This window comes from Chanodichthys erythropterus, chromosome 3 (assembly GCF_024489055.1).
Source record: "Chanodichthys erythropterus isolate Z2021 chromosome 3, ASM2448905v1, whole genome shotgun sequence".
In the NCBI taxonomy this organism is placed as follows: domain Eukaryota; kingdom Metazoa; phylum Chordata; class Actinopteri; order Cypriniformes; family Xenocyprididae; genus Chanodichthys; species Chanodichthys erythropterus.
Window position 1 is genome coordinate 33,247,265 of NC_090223.1, and position 23,399 is coordinate 33,270,663.

At 37.0% G+C, this 23,399-nt stretch overlaps 1 protein-coding gene across 2 annotated transcripts in view; it reads left to right on the forward strand.

The window, feature by feature from the left end:
- Positions 1–336: 336 nt before the first annotated feature.
- The window catches only part of arhgdig (Rho GDP dissociation inhibitor (GDI) gamma), a 30,509-nt gene continuing 7,446 nt past the window's right edge, over positions 337–23,399 (forward strand). The window contains exons 1-3 of one of the 2 annotated variants that reach the window (XM_067381882.1): positions 337–493; positions 15,945–16,121; positions 20,743–20,826. In XM_067381882.1, the coding sequence (XP_067237983.1) occupies positions 15,950–16,121; positions 20,743–20,826 (256 nt within the window). In that variant the 5' untranslated portion in view covers positions 337–493; positions 15,945–15,949. Of the gene's footprint in view, positions 494–7,644; positions 7,733–15,944; positions 16,122–20,742; positions 20,827–23,399 lie in introns of those variants that run through there. The other variant, XM_067381880.1, reaches the window with a different exon arrangement.

Genomic DNA, 23,399 nt, shown 5'->3' on the forward strand with positions numbered 1-23,399 from the left:
CCTGCTGAGACGCACACTATACATTGACACTGCTGTCATTTTAACGAGTTCCTATGCAGCATGTCATTAATATCTTGATACGGCCAATACAGCATAGTTGTACATCAGAATTTAAAAGAAAAGTCTGATAAATCAGTCTGATTACACAGTATCAGATTGACTATGCTAACGCTGCAGTTGTTTGCTTTGCAGCACGTGCAACAAACAGAGATTGCTGTAACGCTCACTCATGCGTGTCAAACTATTTTGACATTTTACATAATTTTGCCATTTTTAGCAATGTGGTATTCTTTTGCAAGTAGCTACAAACATAAATAGCGAAGTTTACAAAACCGTAAAACAATTTTAAGTACACTTGGCTGGTGTTTCTTTCAACAGCTGTGTTAGTGTGAGGCGTTGAGTTGTGATTGGTAAACTCGTATTTCCTGGTACACACATGATCTGAACACTCTTGAACATCCGCATCTGCAGTTCTGCAAGACGAGACAAGGCGGTAAGACACTTTTACTTTATTACTTCACTATCTAACTTTGTTTTCCGTGTTAGAAACGGTTTGTTTCGCCGTAGGCATGATGCAAAGATGTAGACAATGGAAACAAGATGCATACTGATATTTTTTAACGTTGGCAAAAGTTTTTTTTTTTTTTTGGATTTAATGCTTATATAGGTGATCTTTGTTATTTTCATTTTCATTTTTTGAATGACATTCTGAAATGGAAAACAGTGTCTTGAACTGTAGGAGGTTACATGCAGATTTAAACTTGATTAATTCTCAAGATTTCAATTCACACAGTAAAATGTATGAATTAATTTGACAGGAATAGGCTATGTGCTACTGAATGATATTAATATCTGGTTTTGATTATAATTTGGTGCATTAAAAATCTCACTTATGCCACAAAGACAGTATTAGCCCCATCCTCTAACTTTTGATGTACTTTTTTGGCAAAGTCGTATGCAACCACATCCTCTTTTAACGAAAGACCAAACTGAGATCCTGTTCTGACTGGCTCCTGCATGTGTCATACACCTTACTGGCATCCTTTATCACTTTATAAGCATGAATATTGAGCAGAACGAACAATTCAAAAGACTTTTACATGTTACATAAGAAATAATGGATGTAAGGGGTTTATTTTGTACAATATAAACTACTACTTGTTATGCTGCATGGACAGGAAATGTTCATTTTAGTTGAAATTATTTAAGTAGCTTCACTTTTCAGAAATATTTGAGCTCTGAATGCTAGAATTGAACAAACAGAATCAAGTATTCCAGAAAGCCGTGTATTAAAAAAGTTGCCATGTCAATATTTCACCTATTTTATTTCATTTAAATTGTCCTAAATATGTCATGTTGCTATTTGAGTATTAGACCATGGGTAATTTTACTTGTGCATGGATGAGAAAGTTGATTTAAAGTGCTGGTGAATCACTATTATTCTCTGTCGCCATTCAATCCTTTTTCCTGTCATTCAGTAGCACTTCTAACTGTCTCACAATGCCCTTGCTCTGAAAAAAAAAAAAAAATCTTTTACACACTCGCATAGCAGGCACTAAACATGATGGTGGTGTTGAGTGTCTTTATAGCCAAACTGATATGGTTTAATCAGCACGAGAAGGTGTATTGCTATTTTATTGCAGCCTCTAGAGAATTCAGATATGATTTTCTTTTTTTCTGAAAGCTCATTTTGCCTTGACATGGTTTAAGGGGCTGTAAAATGATTGGAAAATTCTTGCGATGCCTCTTAGCCTCATATTGACGAGCGCAGTAGAAGACATACGTCAAGGTACATCACTGAGCTGATTAATAGCCCATAAAAGCTAGTGTGCAAATGATTTTCGAAGAGATGAAAACTTTCGAGGTTTTCTTTTAGTTCTTTGAACAGCTAACTCTGTGCTAACAGCTAAACAAGTGCAGTCACTGCAGAAGCAGCCAAAAATATCACAATGCCTGACAGAACCCTAAAAAGGAAACTGTGTATATTAACTGGCAGACCTCGATAAACAAGATCTTTGTGTATTGATCAAGACAGCCTTTCACTTCCTTCTTGGGTGTTTGTTGTTCAGGCCTAGGCTTGTGCTGAACTTCCTGAAGTAGTGGAGCAGAGCTGAATCGCAAGTGAACTGCAATTTCGCACAAGCCTCAAGAGGAACCATTCAGACCTACACCAATGTGATTTTATGGTTGTTTTAACTTATTTTACTTTGTTGAGGCCCAATTTGAGAGCACATTCAGACGACAAGCTTCATAATGTCAAAAGAATGCCACTGATCTAGACCAACTGTGGTTGGATTTAGAAGACTGCTCTTGTTACTTCCTGTTTGTGCAACAGTTTCCAGTCATGCAGATCATAAGTAGAGATATTTCTTTGTCAAAAATGTGTTTGTGCATCACTTGATCATTAGTCTTTTATGATTTTCTGTTTTCTCCTTGTAAGTTTCATTGGAAATCACAGGCTGCCAGATAGCAGTGGTCTTGTACTCTCAGCTTAGTGTAGTTTGATAGATCTATTATGTAATCTGTCAAATCCCATTTCAGAGCTGCTTGATTTGAACAACTGTCAGTCAGTCTAAACTCGAATCCCAGATTGCGCTAGCTGACCAATGTGAAACCTACAAAGTCAGATAGAATAACCACAAGTGAGATCTCTTTAATATCTCAATTTTTAATTCAAAGGAATCAGTTTAAATGGAGAACAAAAAGATACTTAAAGTCGGCTTTGATGGAAGTTGCGATAGTTTTTCTTCCCTTTTGTGACATATATCTGAGTGAAATGGCTTCCTGAACTAGAAGAAATGTGGGCGGGACTTGATTTTGTCCATTGGGAATTGATTGGATGGTTGTGGTTTGCTATTGCTGTGATGTCATGTGAGTGACAGGCTGTTGCATCAGTATACATGTCATCAGAAAAGAGATGTCACTGCACAAGGTAGAAGTTACTTTGATTAAATTATTTGAATTAAATTATGAGTTTGAGTTAAAATTCATGATTTTTTTTTTAAATAACATATTGGTTGAATGCTGTAGTTAGCATATGTTTGCATTATATTTTTGCTTTTGCACTGGCATTTCAGTCTCATGCCGTCTTCATATGCTCTATTGACATGTCAGTCTGCACATACTAGTTTCCTTTGGCTGTGCACAAGAATTAGTAATTAACTTCCTATGATTATGATACTTGTAAGTACTTGTAATGTTGCCTTTGTGCAAAGTAAACCTAATTTCTAAAATGTTTAAATTCTGATTGGATGAGCTACATTCATAGCTGTTTTAAAATGTATATAAACGCACAGCACATTTTATATTATTGCGCCAGATTACAACATTGCTTAGCAAATGTAAACTGTCTACAGTTTAACTAATGCAGTTTTGTGATTATGATTTTTTTTTTAAATTTGATTATTATTACTAATAAATCATTACGTTATTATCTTTTTTGTGTGTTTTCTACACTTTTTTTTAATTGTATGTATGGTGAGTTGTAAAAAGCATTTCACTGCATGTCGTACTGTTTGTGGTTTGCATGTGTGACCAATGAAATTTAAATTTAGAGACCCATCTAAGCAACACCTATATTAGCATCCACACCAATGCACAAAAAAAGTTATTTTTATTATAAGCATGCGCCAAGTAAGGTTTGCTGCATCCTGTGCTGGACCCCGCCCACATCCAAGTGTAAAGTCAGAAGCCACGCCCATGTCCAATACGTCACCTTGTGACTCCTCATCCCCATTTTCCCCCCTCAAACCCAATTTGTTGTATGTAGGTTTCCGATTGAAAGGGTTTTTAGGCAGGTTTTGCATGGGTTTCAGACATGAGGGTAGGTTTCAGGTAGGTTTCAGTATGAAAGTTTTTAGGCTTTAAGTTTTGAATGGGTTTCAGTGTGGTCTGTCATAACAAGAGAAACATAAGAAGTGACTGAAAAAGAATTAGGTTTGAAGGTTAAGTCTTCTCAATGCTTCTTCCTGTTTCAAAGTTAATGAGGAAGCATGATTTTTTTTTTTTCCTCCAAACCACTTCACCAGAAATCCCGTCCTGCAGCTAATTTCATTGGTTAAAGTTACAGTGACGAGTAGGTTTAGGGATCAGTGTTTGGTATAGAGTCTAGACCAATAAAATCATTTTTATTTTTGGGTTAGTTCACCCAAAAATGACATTTCTGTCATTAATTACTCATTTCGTTCCAAACCCGTGAGACTTTCGTTCATCTTCGGAATACAAATTAGGATATTTTTGAGGATGAAATCTGAGAGGTTTTTATCTTCCATAAAAAGCAAAGGACTGACCAAATTCAAGATCCAGAGAAATAGTAAAGACATTGTTAAAATAGTCAACATGACTACAGTGGTTCAACCTTAATGTTATGAAGCGATACTTTTTGTGTGCAAAAACATAACAAAAGTAACGACTTTATTCAACAACTTTATGCCTTTTGGTGATAAATAAAAACCAAAATAAAAACACTCAAAACACATTTCCTGCTTAACCATTAAAGCACACTTATATGATAAACAAAGCAATTATTTTTTATATTGTTTCTAAAATTGACAAAATTATCCACAAAAAAATCTTTTTTCACTCAAAAACTGAGGTGCCTACTCTCAGATAAATGAGGCCTACGATTGGAAAAAGAAATACAAAACTAGTCCTAAATGAAAGAAAACAAGTTGACAAAAAGATTGAATCCAATATTTGGTTATAATATAGCATAATGAGAGATTTATAAGCAATTTTTTGTTAGCCAGTCATTTTTGACCGGTAACACCAAAAGTGTGACAAGGTGAAACCCCACCCCCTCCCCCCAAAAAGTATGAAAATTATATAAAAAAAAAAAAAAAGTTTTGAGCAAGTTATGACCTGTGTGAACAAAGTCACAAAGTTTCAGTCCAATACGATAACATTAACTAGTATTTTCTGGAAAAAGAAAATCTCTGGGTCAAAATGACCCGAACACCGCATGAAGGTTAAAGCAGAACTAAGTAACTTTTTTTACCTTCATAAATAGTTTAAATAGTCCTTACTAGTGTTGTCAAAAGTACTGACTTCGGTACCTAGTCGGTACTGAAATTTAAAAAATGTGATGCTTTGAGCGCTGTTGAGCGGATTCGTAAACATCTCTGATTGGCCGTTGTTTTCACACTCATCAGATATGTCTGTGATTGGCTTCAATGATCAATGTTGTAAAAACGTTGTAAATAGTCATCAATAAATCTCTTCACTAAGCGCTTACACAGATACACACGGGAGCGTTTGAAAGCAGCGTCTATCGTGGATCGGTCCACTGTTAGACACCTGCTTCCAATCGTTTGCGCTCCCACTTTCAAAACGCTTTTGAATTCAAACACTTCCGTGTGCTTTCAAATGCTCCCGTGCGTTGATCATTGTAGCCAATCACAGGCATATCCGATGAGCGCGTCAACACAATGGCCAATCAGAGATGTTTATGAATCCGCTCAACAGCGCTCAAAGCGTCACATTTTTAAAATTTCAGTACTGAATCGACAGGTACCGAAGTCAGTACTTTTGACAACACTAGTCCTTACGATGGTTAATTGACTTGTAGTGGTGTGTTTGAGGCGAGCACTAACCCCCTCTGGCACGTCTACGCCTGAATACAACACTTGCAAGTTGAGCTGCATCGACCCGACACAATCTCGCCTCATGTTCACGTTCAAGCGAGAGTGACAAAATGCTTTACGGTAATTCAAAAACAATGTATATATTATGACTTCATAAGACAATTTAGAAAATTACCCACTGAGATTTCTTGTACTGTATTTGCAAAACTACTGCGCTGGTGAGTGTTGTAGTCGACAGTGTGATTCACTGAAGGAAACTGTAGGGGGAGCTTCACAAATCTTACTGAGTTCCGCTTTAACAATGTCTTTACTATTTTCTGGACCTTGAATATGGTAATTTTGTTATTTTCTATGGGAGGTAAAAAAAAAAAACAACAACTCGTATTTCATCAAAAATATTTTACTTTGTGTTCCGAAGATGAACAAAGGTCTTGCTGGTTTGGAACAACATTAGGGTAATTAATGACAGATTTCATTTTTGGGTGAACTAACATTTTAAGAATCACCTGCAGGGCAGAGTTTCTGCTGAACTGGTTTGGGGGGAGAAATCACGCTTATGAGAATGTGACAAATTTGGACATGGGCGTGGCTTCTGACATCACACTTGGATGTGGGCGGATATCCACCGCAGGCTGCAGCGAGACGCTTCTCGCCTGCGCTGCAGTTATGTCGCCTGCCACTTTAAATACTCAAGCTCTTTAGAGTAGGATGGATTCTGATTGGCTGTCAAAGATTTTATCATTCAGCAGCTGAAAAAATAATAATTCTGAAATTTATTACAATGATATTGTGATATTGTCGTTATAACTATTGTTGTGTGGACTTCACTATTCCCATACACTTAGAATGATTATTAACTTATAGTTGTTGTTTTCCTTAGTATGATGGGCCTTAAATCAAACTTTTTGTAACCTTGGTATTTTTTATATTGCAGTTTTTTGAGTTCTCCAATAGTAACAAAGCCACACAAAGGCTTATTGCTTCATTATACTAAATAAAAATACTACTTCAGATGCAATCCAGTGTGTCTTTACCTAGTTCACACATCAGATGATGTGCTGTTTGTGTCATAGCTTTGCCCCAGACATGCAGTGAGATGCTGTAATGGGTCGGCACACATCAACCATTGTCCTTACAAGTCTCTTGAAAAAGGCTTCAGCATTGCAGCACCCCTCAGCAAGACGCTACCAACAACAGAGCATCAAGGCCGTGTGAAATGCAGAGGCACGCCCAGTGTAACCTCTGACAGGTCCATGACCCCTGGGACAGATGACAGAACGACATGCTGGAGAACTACAAACTGATAGAAAGTCATCTTCGACCAGAGGGGAAAAAAACAATCTGCCCAGCATGTTGCCCCTGAAAGAGAGAGTGAGAGAGAGAGAGGGGGGAGATGAAAGGGGAAACAATGTGATAGTTGATATAAAATGGGGGATGGTAAGAATAATAAGTGTCTCTGGAGAGCAGAAATGTGAAGACAGAGAAATAGAACAGGGAATAAAGAGAACAGAGGGGAAAGGATACTGTGAGTGTGTGTGTGTGTGTGTGTGTGTGTGTGTGAGGAAGAGGATGAGATCATCGCAGTCTCCTGTCTAATGAGTGATGGGGTTGGGAGGCGTGCTGAACTGAGGCGGAGGGTTTGCTTCTCATGCCGGTGGAATCAATAGCGTCTGCAGACTGGAATACCGTTCCCACATTACCGCCTCATTGCCAACACTTCAGCCACAGCCGGTCTTCCAACGCGGATTAAGCACAGATCATTTGTGCATTCGTTCACTCCCTTACTTTCTTTCTCTTTCTCTTACGTACTGTCTTTCTACTATCTCTCCCTCTCTCTCTCTCTTGCTCACGCTCTCTCTCTCTCTATCCAACCCACACCCAGTGATTCTGTATCTTGTTTTTTTTAGTGGCGCTAGAAAGGATGCTGCTGTGAATAATTTTTTTATATATATATATATATGTATGTGTTTTAGAAACAGATTTTTTTGTACCACAGGAGGTGTGCTTTGTTGATTTTTTTTTTTTTTTTCCCTGATTTTTTTTTGTGGGAAACCTTGTGGAAAAGAGCTTACTCACAATGTTGGGCTTGGATGTTTGTGAATTTGGTGGACAGTTTCTTGAACTGCTCTGGTTAACAGTTTGCTACAGAGGTGAGGATGCATTTATGTTGTCTATTATGAGATAAAAATGTTGAAAAGTTGAAAATGAGGTACTAAAATTAACTTGAATGTATGCTGTTTAAATGCTCTTCGAACTCTTCAGAAAGACCTCGGATGATCTAATAGACCAGCCCTAAACCTTCAGCTGAAGTAGTTTGAAGCTTGATGTGAATGGTGTTTATAAGTTGCAATGTATCCTAAAACCTATTTACATTTCAAACAGATTTTTTTTTTAAGTCATACTGAATGGTCATTTTAGTTGATGACTTCCTTTGTGGGTAGACATTTTTATAGTTTGCATGTGATGCAGTTAAAAACAAGCGAAGTTGGATTGATCAATATGTATTGATCGATTGGTTGTTGCTCTCACAACATTGCTTTGTGTGTGTGATCATCATGTTGCTTGTAATTACATGTCACAGATGTTGTTGATTCAGGGCTTCACTCTGCAGAGCTGCTGCTTACTGACATTAATCCAGTGTTGCTCACTCCCACTTTACCTCTTTATCTGTGTCTTCCTTTCTCTTAGTGTCTCTGTTTCACTTTGAAATCTTGGAAGTAATGATGTATGACAAATGAAACCTGCTTTGATGTGTAAAGAGGAGAATGAGTGGGGTGGGTTGCATTGACATTGCCATCTCAGATTCCTATACAGTATGTGGCTTCTCCATGAGCATTCCCATTAATCTCAATGGCAGTTGCCTGGATGACGCAGAGCCCCCCGGAAGTGATGTGATTTTGCTCACGGGTGTTCAGTTTTACAGGTGTTTTGAGGCAGTTACCTGACTAGTCACTCAAGAGACAGGAAAAATATAAATATATAGTCAATTCAACTTAAACTGGTAAAACATTTACTATAAAAAAAATTGCAACTGTATGGTGTAGTTACAACATGTACCAACAGGGGCTAATGGAAACATGCTAACCAACCAATCCCGACCTGAACCTCATACAAAATCATTTACAAAGTTGGAATTGCGTACAAATTCGTATGACATGATTCGTAGGAAAACGTATGATTCACAGTAAAACAAAAAGTAGCATGAACAGAAGGTTGTATGGAAGCGTATATGAAATCGTACAAATTCATACAATTCCAGTTTACCAAATGTAAAAAAGTTACGAATTGTCAAAAGACTGTCGGATAAACCTTGTATTTGACTCAAATCTGTTTAGTTTTTTTGTCAAGTCTGAATGTCAAAACAGCTAAAACAAAACAAGTTTACAAACCCGATTCATATTAAATCCATATGTGCTTTGAAATTCGGTCAAAATCTGATGTTTTGGAATGTGCCTTAGCCTAATATTGATACACCAGACAATAGCCCTCTCCTTAATGGCACACTTCATATGCACTTATGCTCTTGTAGACTTAAAATGCCCGCCGTGTGGACATGATTGTGAAGTCCATGAGACCATAGGGTGTCCCATTTGTCATTTTAGGATTCAGAGGTGTGCTCATGTGCGGTCGATTGATATGCGAGCTCCACTGCAGACTTCTTCCCGACAGTCAAAGCAGCGTTCCGTTGCGAAAATGTGGATTCGTAGGAAGATCTTGAGTGTTTAGACGCATTTAGGGCCTTTAACAGCACTGTATAAACAAACAGATAAATAGTGTGGTAGTCAGTCCACAAGATCAGATTTGAAAACCAAACCAGATTTGTGTGCAGTGTGAACAAAGCCAGAGTAGTTTGAGGCAAGGTGATTCCAGTGGAATCAATGGTGTTTAGAGAAGGCCCACAAACCCGGGCTCCAAGGGCCGGACCGGTGCACAGGTTTCTCAGCTCTCTCTCTGTTGGACTGCAGGTGCTGACACACTAAGACCCCCTGTGGCCCGGCAGAGCTGCATCACGACTCATTGAGCCTCAGCTGCTGCTGTGCTGTGCTGTGATGGATGGCTGCACGTCAGAGACCTGACACATGTTTAAAGGAGTAAATCAATTAGATTGCATGTAGGAGAAACTGAGATTTAAAAAAGCTGACGTGTTTGTGCTCCCTGTAGGGAAAGGCCATATGAATGAGGAGGATCACATGCATCATTGCACTACTTGCAGTCAGGTGTTCAGCTATGTTGTGTCACATTGCAGCTGCTGTCTGATTACTGATCCTGAGAACCCTGAATCCTGAATATGTCCCCAACTTTTATGTGTACTAATGATTATTTTAATGGTTTTATACAATTTTTTTTTGTTTTTTGTTTTTGATAATATTTAAATCTATTAAATATTTTGCTGTATTGGTTATGTTTTCAAGTTACAGATAGTAGTACTGTTTGATATTTACACTTGTATTTTATGTTTTAATTTTTTTGGCTTAACCATCTTCCCATAAAAAAGAAAGAACGAAAGATTTTTTTAAAATTTCTTCAAAATGGTTTAACAATTAAAGGCAAAGAAATTAAGAAAGCTATACATTTTAGTATTGTAATTTTATTAAATAATATTATTATCATTACTTTTATTAAATTCTTAATGTTTAATTTTACAGAAAAATAGTATTACAAGTTATTTTTTAAATTTTTATGTATTTTTGTTCATTTTTATGTAGGAATAATAATAATAATAATAAAGGAATAATAATAATTATTATTTCATTGTTAAATTGATATATAATCAAAGCCAAATATTAAGCCTAATTGTGCAGCACGAAATAAGCAAATCTAATTTTAAATCGCTGTCAAAATTTTTATCAGAGAAATTCCAATTAGATTTTTTTCCCCTAAATTGTGTTTCCCTACTGTTGTCTACTTGCCAACAATTTTAAATGTATTTTTGTTATTTATATTACATGTATTTTGGCTTACTGGTTATTCTTTCAGCAGATAATTGTCTAGTTAATTAATATTTTTTATTAATAACTATATATATATATATATATATAATTTATTTATTTATCCTAATACACTTCACAGATTTTCCCCTAAAATCAGTGTAGAAAGTCTGTAGATTTCGTCTGGGCCTGCTTTATTAATTGAATTTCCTCTCATTTTTCTTTGAAATCATTTTGTGAATATTTAATCTTTGTGTTCGACCATATTCTAGATTAGAATCAATGTATTCCTGCTGCATTGTTTCAATATAATAAAGCCTAAACCTTCTGTGACAGTGTCAAATGGCTTGGGGTGCTCTGTCTGTAAAACCGTTGAATTGTGCAGATTTCCGGCCTGCTGTGGTTTGTGTTTGTCACTGACTTAAAGGATCAGAGTTTACTGATATGAATCACTCTTGACTCTGCTCTCAGTTTGATTAGCAGAGACTTTGACGGTGTCGAAGTAGTTGAGAAAGTGGAGGATGTGAGGGTTGCAGAGCAGTTAAATTTAAAGTGTTAATATAAACAGGGAGTTAAGTTAAAGCAGCTGCTGAATTGCCTTTCATTTTAGAGCAAACTGAGCTCATAAGTGCAGGCAAGATATTCTGATAATTTTTTTTTTACTGTGACTTGCCATACTTTGACACATAAATGAATCAACAAGTCAGTAGTCAGTAGTTTCCATCTCATGTGTTCAGGAGAACAAAGTCATAACTTACTGGGAAATTAGCGCAAAATATCTGTAATAAAAATGGAAGTTGCTGCAATTGGGAAAGAAACTGGCCTTTTTCCCCTACGCCGACGCAATAAACGCTGTCATGTTATGCGTTTGGATACCTGGTGTTTGGGAACACAATCACAAGACGCTTCTGCGAGGTCCTTGTACCATCATTCTGATATCAGACTTGGCTCAGGCATTTCAGAATGATCAAACCAATATTTGAGATGCTGTGCAATGAAATTGTTTTTAGGATTTATGCGCATCTCAGCGTTTCCACACACTGTTTTCAACTAAAAACTTTTTATGCTTTTCGGCCTGTCATTTACACGACAATGACATTTTGGGGGCCTGAAAACAAACTTTTGAAAATGGGATTGAAAGTGCAAGTTTGTAAAAACGATGCCATTCTCGTCTCAGTGTAAACTATGTGTGAAAACGATGACGTCATACGCATGCGTATTACATGTTCAGTCTATAGGCACGTAGCGTTTCTTTACGAAGTAAAGTAACATCACCAATAGAGTTGTCAAAAGTACTGACTTCGGTACCACATCGGTACTGAAATTTTAAAAATGTGATGCTTTGAGCACTGTTGAGCAGATTCGTAAACATCTCTGATTGTGTTCACGTGCTCAAAGATATGTCTGTGATTAGCTTCAATGATCAACGCGTCAAAAACGTTATAAATAGTCATCAATGACGCTCTTCACTGCGAGCTTACACATATACACACGGGAGTGTTTGAAAGCAGGCTTCTATCGTGGACCAGTCAACACAATGGCCAATCAGAGGTGTTTACGTATCCACTCAACAGCGCTCAAAGCTGTTACATTTTTAAAATTTTAGTACCGAAGTCGGTACTTTTGACAACTCTAATCGCTGGCCTGGCATGAATAATAGTGTTCTTAGTCGTTTTCATGGATCCGTGTGAACAGGGAGCATTTTGACAACGTTGCCGTCTATATGCAAAAAACTCAAAGGAAAAACGTTTCAGTATTTAGTACATTGTTGTCAGGTAAACGTACCCTTTGACCCTCAGGGGTTTATTACCCTTTGCGAGGGTCTTAAATTCATGTTCGAAGAGTGAGGTTTGAATGGACTTCAGAAACCCTAGTGGGCCTTCCATTCATCTGCTGAGGGTCCACTGAATATTTGGGTATGGCTGTTGTGCATTTAATATGAGAGACTGCAGTTCATCAGCGCTCTTTGCTCGCTCATAGACCACCTCATTAGCTGTGCACTGAAACCTGCAACACGCCATCAGATGAAAACCAGCATGCTATCCATCACAATGTAGCCAGGCATTTAACTGCTTCTACTGATCAAAGAGGGCCAAAGCGTGTTGCCTTTGAAGCTCAAGATGCTGCACCACACATATTTCACTCCGAAATTATATCTCCGAAGGGCGGGGGAAGCCAATTAAAAAAGCTTGTCAGATTCTTCACAGTAATATTATTGGTATTTAACACAGCGGAGCAAGGGTAATTACTGTCATTCTTCTTTTTATAATAAAAATGACCTCTCACTAGTGGCCACTGTGAGAATGGGAGCATGTCTCTAGTGTTCATTAGAGCAGCGCTTCCTAGTTTGTGGGTTGTAATACAAAAAAATGATAACTGGTCCAACACAACCTCATGGCAATTCATAATTATTTTATGTTTTGGTGAATTGGTGGCTAATAATTCACATTTGTAAGATCTCAGTCGTACAAAGGGCCGTTTCCACAATACCATTTTCAACTAAAAACAAAATTTGTATGTTTTGCCAATTTGCCTGTTCATTTACACGACAACTGCATTGTGATTAGCCATTAGCTTGTGGACATTGAGAGGACATCAGTGATGTTTAATGATTTAATATGTATTCTGATCACATTGCAGTTTTGAGATGCCTTCATCATTATACAGTAAACATGCCCTAAAATGTATCTATAACCATCCTTAACTGCAATCCCTCACTACATAGTTCATTTTGCTTGCAATTTGCAGTGGGAATCTTGGCTTTGGCTCATGGATATGCTTTAAATTGCCCAATTAGTCCAGTCATTTATTCAGTGTGACCAGGCTTCCCTATAGTGAATTTCAGCTCGGGGGATTTGATTTGTGTATTCAGTGTGCAAGATATTTAATTGGTGTGCATTTTTTAGCAATATTTAAACTGTAATTGCACAGGGATAATTAACTAAATAGCCTTATTATGCACAGGATATTAGTCCAAAGGACACCAGTGTGCAAAATGAGTCCACACTTGAGTAAAATGTCGTAACACTGCAGTCAGTTTAGGCGTTTCCATTTTGCACAAGAGTTGGCTGTTGATTAATACACATTTATGCATAGCCAAATTTCCCTTCTCACACTTCATTACCACTTTCATCTGTACACATTCAGATTGTTTATTTCTCTGTAATTAGTAGGTTAATTGGCTCACTTTGTCTTCTGCAGCTGGAGTATGCCGTATGTCTCAACAGCATTTTGCACCTGGAAATTGCATAAATCATGCAGCCTCCTCATATAAACTATAATCTGACCTACTTGTCCTTCCTCAAATTGTCTTCCTGGATAGAATGTTTTTTCCCATTGGTTCAACTGATGTAGCGAAGATACAGAATTCATTCCCACACTTTTCTACCTTTTTGTTGAAGGAAATTGGCTACCCATTTTTATATACGGCAGCAGCATATGAGTGTCATGGTCCTTGAGCTAGCGCAATCTGATGCAAAAGGAGATGGTGGTATATTTTTATTAGACACTATGAATGAAAATCGCTCTTATAAAACTAATGGTGTATTAGAAAGTGACCCTCAAAAACACCCTATTGATTCCATCAGATCAGATTTTATAGCCCCATCCTTCCATTATTCCATTTGCCTTCACATTACAGCACTTAGGGTTTTTCTTCTCCTTTCATAATGTAAGAAAGGTTCATCATCACTCTTTATAATCATTGAGGAGGATGTAAACATGTTTCCATGGTTGCTGAGACAGAGCTGGCCTGAAGAGCGTCGACACACTGTACATAAAATCAGCCTGGGCAACCTGGGTGGGGGTGTCTCTGTCTTTGTGTGCGTGTGTGTGTTCAGGAACATGCATCCACTAAGGATTTTCACTTGTAGACTAGAGAAAGCAATGATGTCATTATTTAGAAGTTGTCATTTCCCATGAATTCAGTACACTTTGGTGTCCAGTGAGCGTTTTTAGAGGCACAAAACCCATGTTTGTTTGTTTTTTTGTGTGTGAGAACTATAAGACATGCTTGATAAACTATTATCGAACGTAAAATTAATCTAGCATGAAAACTAGCTAGTTTTAAACACATGAACCTTTTCTCTCCTCAAAGATCTAGACTTTCTCAACTGTATCCATTACTTTAAATCACAATCATAATAGTTTTTACTAAAATGTCTTTTAAATATCAGTCTAACAGGGTTGCAAAAACCTCAAACCTCAGAACATAAATAGAAAATAAAACAGTCCATATAACATTGAGCTCCACCTCCTGAGGTTGACAATTTATATTTTCTGAAGGTCAGGAGCTTTAGGTACTATTTTGTACCATATTTGGCAGTATATTTCTGTACAACACTTCCACAAGACGCTTCTCTAGGGGAGTTATGTGAACATTACGATTCAGCTCTCTTAATTCATATGACAAATTGCTGTCCCTGTTGTTGGCCTCCTACATGGAGAGCAGTTTTCTGGATCTTTATTTTCCTCTCTTTCTCTGGAGAGCAATACCTCAGCTGTCTGCTCCCCAGTAATTATTAGCTGTTATGCTGAAATGCAGTGTTTCTGACAAGTGGCTGAATTAATAAAAGCAATGATTCCTTTAACAGATCTGCTACAACCAGACTGGCTTATTATAATTAAACAGGAACAGCTACTGTACATAAACCATCAGTTACTCTTTTTGCTATATATATTATCAGACTGCAGGCATTTAGTTAGAAACCATCTCTCAAATGAGATGAATAGAAATGGAATTATCAGCGTTGAAGATGAGTGTATTGTTCCGCTACATGAGGATTACAACAAATGACTCTGAATTTAAAAGAGATAAATGTTCAAATCTGTTCTCTCTAGCAGTATTAGCCATTCTGAATTGGTTTGTGTTTAACAATGTGTGAGAGGAGGAAAGATAGCAGAAAATACCTTCAGTCTGTCTTTTATCAGAGAGTTACTCATCTGTAGAACCAGGAAAGAATCACACTGAACATCACAAACCATGTAGTCTAACAGGTCATAGATTTCACACTAGATTTTTACACTAATAGTTCAATATCTGGCCATTTTATGCTTTTACCAGATGCTCCAAACTTGATCGTGACTGGCCTGCTAAAATCCTTTTCAAAACCAGTCTAGAAATGTGGTCCAAAAACTATTAAGTAAAATGAAAAAGGCAAAGTTTTAGTCAGTTTTAATCCAAGTAAATCCGGACAAGCACAGAAATGTTATAATCTCATAACCATTAACTACACCTAAATTCAGGTTGGTAAAAATATTTTATGTCACAGCCCTCAGTATAAAGTCTGATGAAATCATTGTAAGCTTGCTGTCTGTATGTGAAGATGTCTATGAATGTTCTTTCAAACTTACTGAGAAGCAGCCAAAAAAGATTATATAGAGCTTAAGACCATGACTAAACCTATCTAAAACCCTTCATTCCTGTTTTTCTCAGGCATAATGGCTGACAAAGAAAAAGACGTACCAGTGGTTGAGGAAGAAGATGAGCCAGATCTGAACTACCAGCCTCCGGCTCAAAAAAGCCTGCAGGAGATCCAGGAACTGGACAAGGATGACGAAAGCCTGAACAAGTACAAGCAAACCCTCCTGGGCTCTGGACCTGTGGTGGCAGGTTAGTGTACCTTCACAAAAATCCAGGAAAATGAAGCACGCCTATTGCATGTGCACACCATTTAATAATATAATATTATATTAATAATATAATTTATATAATTTATACACTACTGTTACAAATGTTTATTTAAAAATAAATAAATTAATTAATTAATGCTTTTATTCACCAAGAATATATTAAAGGATTAGTTCACTTTGAAATGAAAATTAGCCCAAGCTTTACTCACCCTCAAGCTGTCCTATAGGTGTATATGACTTTCTTTTTTCTGATGAACACAGTTTGAGAAATATGAATAAATATCCTGACGCATCCGAGCTTTACAATGGCAGTGAGTGGGATCAACGAGTATGAGCTGAAGAAAGTGCATGCATCCACATCCATCCATCATAAACGAACTCCACATGGCTCCGAGGGGGTTAATAAAGGCCTTCTGAAGTGAAGCGATGCATTTGTGTAAAATAATTATCCATATTTAACAAGTTATGAAGTAAAATAGCTTTCGCCAGACCGCCTTTCGTATTCAAATTACGGAAAAAAACAGCTGGCGTCACGGAAGTTTTGAACTGCGAGATTTTTCTTTGCAACTTGAATATGGAAGGCGGAAGCTAGATATTTTACTTCATAACTTGTTAAATATGGATAATTATTTTGCACAAATGCATCGCTTCACTTCAAAAGGCCTTTATTAACCCCCGGAGCTGTGTGGAGTACGTTTATGATGGATGGATGTGGATGGAGACACTTTCTTCAGCTCATATTCGTTGATCCCGCTCACTGCCATTATAAAGCTTGGAATGCGTCAGGATATTTATTTATATATCTCCGATTCAGAAAGAAGAAAGTCATACACACCTAGGATGGCTTGAGGGTGAGTAAAGCTCGGGTTAATTTTCATTTGAAAAGTGAACTAATCAAATACGACATTAAAGACATTTGTAATGTTACAAAAGATTTAAAATAAATTTTGTTTTTTAAATGTTCTGTTCATAAAAGAATCCTGAAAAAAGGTATAACTGTTTCCACAAATATATTGACAACATTCATCATTGATAATAATAAGAAATGTTTCTTGAGCACAAAATCATCATATTAGAGTGATTTCTGAAGGATCATGTGACACTGAAGACTGGAGTAATGATGCTGAAAATTCAGCTTTACTAACACAGGAATAAATGGCATTTTAAAATATATTAAAATAGAAAACAGTTCTTTTCAATTGTAACAATATTTATAATATTACTCAAATAAATGCAGGCTTGGTCAATTTTCTGAGCATTTGAAGACATTTTTAATGGATCAGTTTCACCGAACAGCTTTGTTGAATCTTATTGATATTTTAACTCACATTCATGTAGATGCACACAAATAATGAATATTGCAAAGAATGTCATCTTCTGAAGATTGCCTTGTCTTCATGGTTAAAGCTGTAGCTCATCTCTCCAGGGATGGCTCTCCCTTCTCCTCCTGCTGTCTAGACAAGATTCAGATCCCCCGGGGGAATCCAGTCTTGGTTCAAAGCCCCAAACAATATCCTCTTAACTCAGAGAAAGAATGAGAAGGTGCCTATCACTTAGTCAGAAGAGCACAGCTTTGAACTGCTTTGTTGTTTAGAGAAACATAAAACATGAATTATGATTCCACTCACTGCATAACGCTGGATAATTTGCATTTGATATTCTGTCCTGCTGCATTAATTATAAGATCTGTTATTGTATTTCTCACTCAGTTATTGAGTGAAATAGCTTTGTTTCTTTTCTGTTTCTCTCTATGATGAATCGTTCCTGTGATATTATGATCAAAGCCTAGGATTCCTAATTTCTTTTGCCACAGGGAAAATCCAAATATACACTTCAAATCCTTTAAGTGTGGACTGAAATAGTTGCTGATACAGTGTTCCTAAAGGCATAAAAGGCAGATTAATTTCTTCTTGACTCATGGGGCTTAAAACGTTTGATTTAGATGCAATTTAATTTTCTGTTGAGAATCAATCAAATGCAGTAATTTCTTTTTTTTTTCTTTTCCCAATTCAAATGCAGCTTGTGTGCCAAGGGTATTTATCTTGTGAGTCCTCTGATTCATTAATGATTCATCTTTGTTTTGTTGGTTATGGCCAGGTTAATAATAGCATTTATTCAATATGCTGGGATGCAAACGGCGGCCTGTGCTGGTATTTTATAGCGTTTTGTGTTTCACTGTAAAGACTGAAAGATCTGCTTACAGAGCTGAGATCATATATAAACATATTTCAGATAGTTGCCAAAGTAACATTTATAATCATATTAATATAACAATAATAAGTACATTGTTAATTTCTCCTTTTGTACTACACGGAGGGAAAAAAATACGGGTCACCATGAGAGTAAATGATGACAGATTTTAAATGTTTGGTGAACTAACCCTAGATTAAATTTGCCATAAGATCTTCTCAGATATAATAGTGGGATTATGCTAGGGTGATCAGTCATGTTTGGTGCGTGCATTCCCCAGTGCACAGTTTTGCGAGTGAAAGGCGGCACTTGTAACCATCAGCAGTTGATGAACTGTAGTTTCCACTTTTAAAACCAGCCCACCCTGCATCAATAACACTTCATCAATGAGACCCGTCCAGCAATTTGTTATGTGCAGTTTTACACCACTAGCTCCCTCTTGGCGCTGCAGAAACAATCATTCAGTGGAACAGTAGAGTAAAGTGCCTAAATTAAGCTAGTCACATGCCCTGCATGCTTCATGGGACAACTTCTATGATGTATGGGAGTTCACATATCACTCTCACCCTCATGTTGTTCCAAGCCTATATGCAAGTGTTTTATTCTGTGGGATACAAAAGGAGAATTTTTGAAGTATCTTCACTAAAAATTTAAATGTTCCTCACACAAAGCCATTGTATGGCTTCAAAAGACTTGAAATATAGTGTATAAACTGTCTGCTTTTATGTTATTTTCTGTGTGTGTGTGTTCTTTTGTCCTTTTTTGTGGATCTTGACAGACATAGTCATAATGCACTATTGTTGCATGGAAAATATTCGAAAAAGTCTCCTTTTGTGTTCCAGTGGGGAAAAAAATAAAATAAAAGCATGCTGGTTTGTAATGACATGGGGGGTGAATAAATGTTGGCTGAAATTTCATTTTTGGGTGAACTGTCCCTTTAAGGGGTGGGGCAGCCGCAGCTCTATCACTGTTAAATGTGCTGAGACTGCATGCTGGGGTCACTAACCTGCAGCGGCTCTGTGTCCACCTATACCCTGACAGGCCCGATCTATTTCTGTAATGGCCAGAGCTCCTATGGACACAAGAAACTAAGGAGGGGATACATGTTGTCTCATTAGCAACAGTGACTGACAAGACTTTAAATGCCTCTTTATCTTATAATGGAGGTGATTATGAAAGACACTGTAGCTGTAAAAGACACTGCAAACCTAGTGAGCTGCATTTTAAAGAATTGTTGGCGCTTTCCTGACACAAAGGCTGTTCCAAAGATAGGCAACTTAATTATGCATTTTTTTTTTTTTCGATTTCTAATTTTCCATGATATTCCATAAAGTAGAAAAATAGATCAATGTAATTCAAAATGGTCAGTTAACCAATATTTGTGTTACTTTTGCTCTACAGAGTAATATTTCTTAACAATATGCCAACATCAAACTATTTTACCCCATAGTTGTGTGTATTTTTGTTTGTTTGAGTTATTGAAGTATTGTCCCATTAGCTTAGCAACATGCTAACTCAAACTCAGTTTTAACCAATTTTGTGTATTTTTTTATATGTATTTTTATTTGTATTGTTATTTTGAGTATCATCTTGTTAGCTTAGCAACTTGCAAACTCTATTAAAACCAATTGTTAGTAATGTTTCCTGTGAGAAACTTTAATTGTTTTACTTTAGCCTATATGGAGTGTTACCTCAAAGTCACTTATGAGGTTCCATGACCGATTGAACGCTGTAGGCAGTAGGCATTGAGTCAGCTCACGTTTTGGAACACAGCTTTTTATATTGGTAACAGATAAAACAAAGGAAATGAGTGTGAGTTGTATGGCCGGAGAAACCTGTCTTTCCACAAACCCGAATTGATGATGTTAGTCCACACATATCTGAGATGATTAATGTGTCTTATTTACACATTGACTGGCCAGTGCGTTGCAGGTGCACGTGAAAACCTCGTTTCCCCCTCCTTATTTTTACTCTATTTAGTCCAGTCTAAGTATCTTCCCTGTGGCCTGAGACACATGATGAATGTGTGGATGAAACGGCTTGGAGAATGATACTTCAAATTGTGCGGAAGATGGGTGCTATTGCTTTTTTTCTAAGCAATCACACTTAAAGACCCAATTTTGTGGTGGGGAACTTAGTGCAGACAAGCACCACTCACGTTTGCTTCAGAACTGTTATTTAACCAGCAAATCATCTTGGTCTAAAAGGGATGCAGCTTCACTGCATGCTGAGAATATTAAACCCAGTCATACTGGTTGCCTATTTCTTATTGTTTATGCACTAAGGAAAAAAGGCTGTTCTAATGGATAAGTGGGTTTATCCTATAGGTACAGTAGTTTACGTATGGTTCAATAATAAATGTAGAGAAGACAGTTTGCTGTTTCTCACCTGTTTTATTTATTGCATTGCAGATCCCACCATTCCTAATGTTCAGGTGACCCGGCTGACTCTGATGTGTGACCAGGCCCCTGGACCCATCACCATGGATCTGACAGGTGAGTCTCACAAGAAAAGCTAGTCAATATAATCCAGCCATTTAAAATGAGGGCTGTCTGCTGATTCAAAAATATAATTGTATTTATTCAGATTAATCAGATATACTAATACTTACTGTGACAATCCCTCAAATGGGGTTGTTTTATTTGTTTTACTGTAATACATTATTTTTTATTATTTTACACACATTTTTTATAAATTGTTCTAAAATAATACATTACATTGACTATTATTTAAGCAATAAGGAATGAGAGGCTGTGCTGTATCATGAATAAGTCACGGCTGAAGGGTGTTGTTAGGCACGACGCGAAGCGGACCCCTTCAGCCGTGACTTATTCATGATACAACACTAGCCTCGAGTATCTTATTGCTTTTATAAAACGGTTATCACACAATACAGATATTAAAGCCAAAAACATATATCAATGCAACTTTCATGAAGTAAATTTTCACTTAAAGCCTTCCTTCTGCCGGAAAAAATAGTCCCTGACCGTGAACAGCAACAGAAGTTACATTATTAGATGTAACTTACATCTAATGCCGTATTAGATGGCGGCAAAGAGTCAATACTGTCTTTATGAGTGTATCAGTCAGTAGCGAAGACCTTTACATTGAAAATTGTTGTGAACATGGAACAAGACGCAACTGATAAATGCTTTGACTAGCACTGTCAGTCACGGGAAAACCCCGTAAATGTTAAAAGGACAAGATAATACATCGGACATTTAAACAGATTTTTTATTATGAACATAGGACTGACCTGAAAGAAAATGCTAAATCTCTTTCTCACACTACTCTTCTACATAATAGAGTAAGCTTCAATGAACAATATCAATTGAGAACAAAGAGTTTATGTTGCTAAGGGTGTTGGGTGAGGCGATCAAGGACAGGAATCAAGGACAGGAACTAACCGTTTTATAAATACTATTAAAGTAGAGCTTTTTTGTTTTTTATATATTTTTAAGTTTATTAATTTTGTTGTGCTTTTTAATATTTCTATATAGCTTTAGCTATTTTTTTCAGTTCGTTTTTTAATCTAATATTTATATTTTATTTAAATGATTTTTATTAGTTTAAACAGCACTGACATTGACACCCCTATTTCATATCCAAATCCATTCAACTTATATTTTTTGTGTAATAATTGGTAAGATAATAGTTGTGTGGGTTGAGGTAAGTGGGTTGAATCTGTGATCTGTGGTTTTGTCCACACAAAGGCTGCTGGTCAAGAGCTGGAAGGGCATTTGCTTAGTTGACACTATTGACAGAGCCTCAGTAGCTCTGCACTGCATTCTAATGCTTCAGCTCCCCTGCCTTCAGAGGGATGATGTCATTCCTTCCTCTGCCAGCCAGTATCATGCAAGCAGGCAGGAGATGGAGATCTGCAACACAAATCAACATACACTGCTGTATGTAACCATGTACCCACCCTCGATACACTGGAGGGGACTGTCGGTCAGAGCAGGTTTCTGCCACCCTCCTTTGCCCTCGGCCGGTTCAACAGTGTATTTCCCTATTTAACAATGGGAATACGGCAAAAGGTCACCTGGTTGCTAGGCAATGGGATGATTCTGGACTGTTTAAGTCAGAGCTTTAAAGTAGAAGCCCTTTTTAGATATAAAATCCGTAACATCGTTGACAGCGTAAAACCTCTACAGCAACAAGTTTCCTCTTTTAGAACAAAACCAGAAGTGACTTGTGGTTTGAGTTGGTACAGGAAGGCGTTGCCCTCTTAACACAGAATACATTGTTGCGCTTTTGTGTGTGGACTTCCTGTTTAGCAACTTTTATTCTTAAATTACCCCTGCACTGAAATAAGAGGAACAAAACAATGTTTATTGGTGGCCTGATAGCTGGTTAATGGTCAGTGTAGAAAATGAATGAAAGTGAAAAATGAATTTAGTCATCCTATATGACTTTCTTCTTTCAGTCAAACATAATCAGAGTGATATTAAAAAAATATTCTGGCTCTTCCAAGCTTTATAATGGGAGTGAATCGTAACAGTGATTTGGAACCCCAAAAAGCACATCCATCCATCATAAAAGTAATCCATACAGCTTTAGGAGCTTAATAAAGGCCTTCTGAAGTGAAGTGATGCATTTTTTGTAAGAAAAATATCCATATTTATAACTTTATAGACTATAATCACTAGCTTCCAGTAATGTCCGTCCACGCGTTCATAAGAAAGATGAGTTTCGGCATGTGATTTAGGATGTAGGAGTAGCGTAAGCTTAGGTATATATGAGTAGACTCCTTTTGTGGTTCAAACAAATAGGGCTGGGCAACAAACTCAAGCTCCGCTGACATTTCTCTTTAAAAATTCTTGTTTTAGACTTCTAATTCATGACTGAAGTTGTTTTGCTCTATGCTCTGTGCTTCTGTGTTCGTCAATTCGTCATGTGTCAGGTCAAAGTTCACTCTTCCTCCGGAATTGACGCAAAAAAATTCTGTTTTATAAAGTTTTAAATGTGGATATTTTTCTTACAAAAATGCATTGCTTCACTTCAGAAGGCCTTTATTAACCCCCTGGAGCCTTATGGATTACTTTTATCATGGATGTGCTTTTTTGGA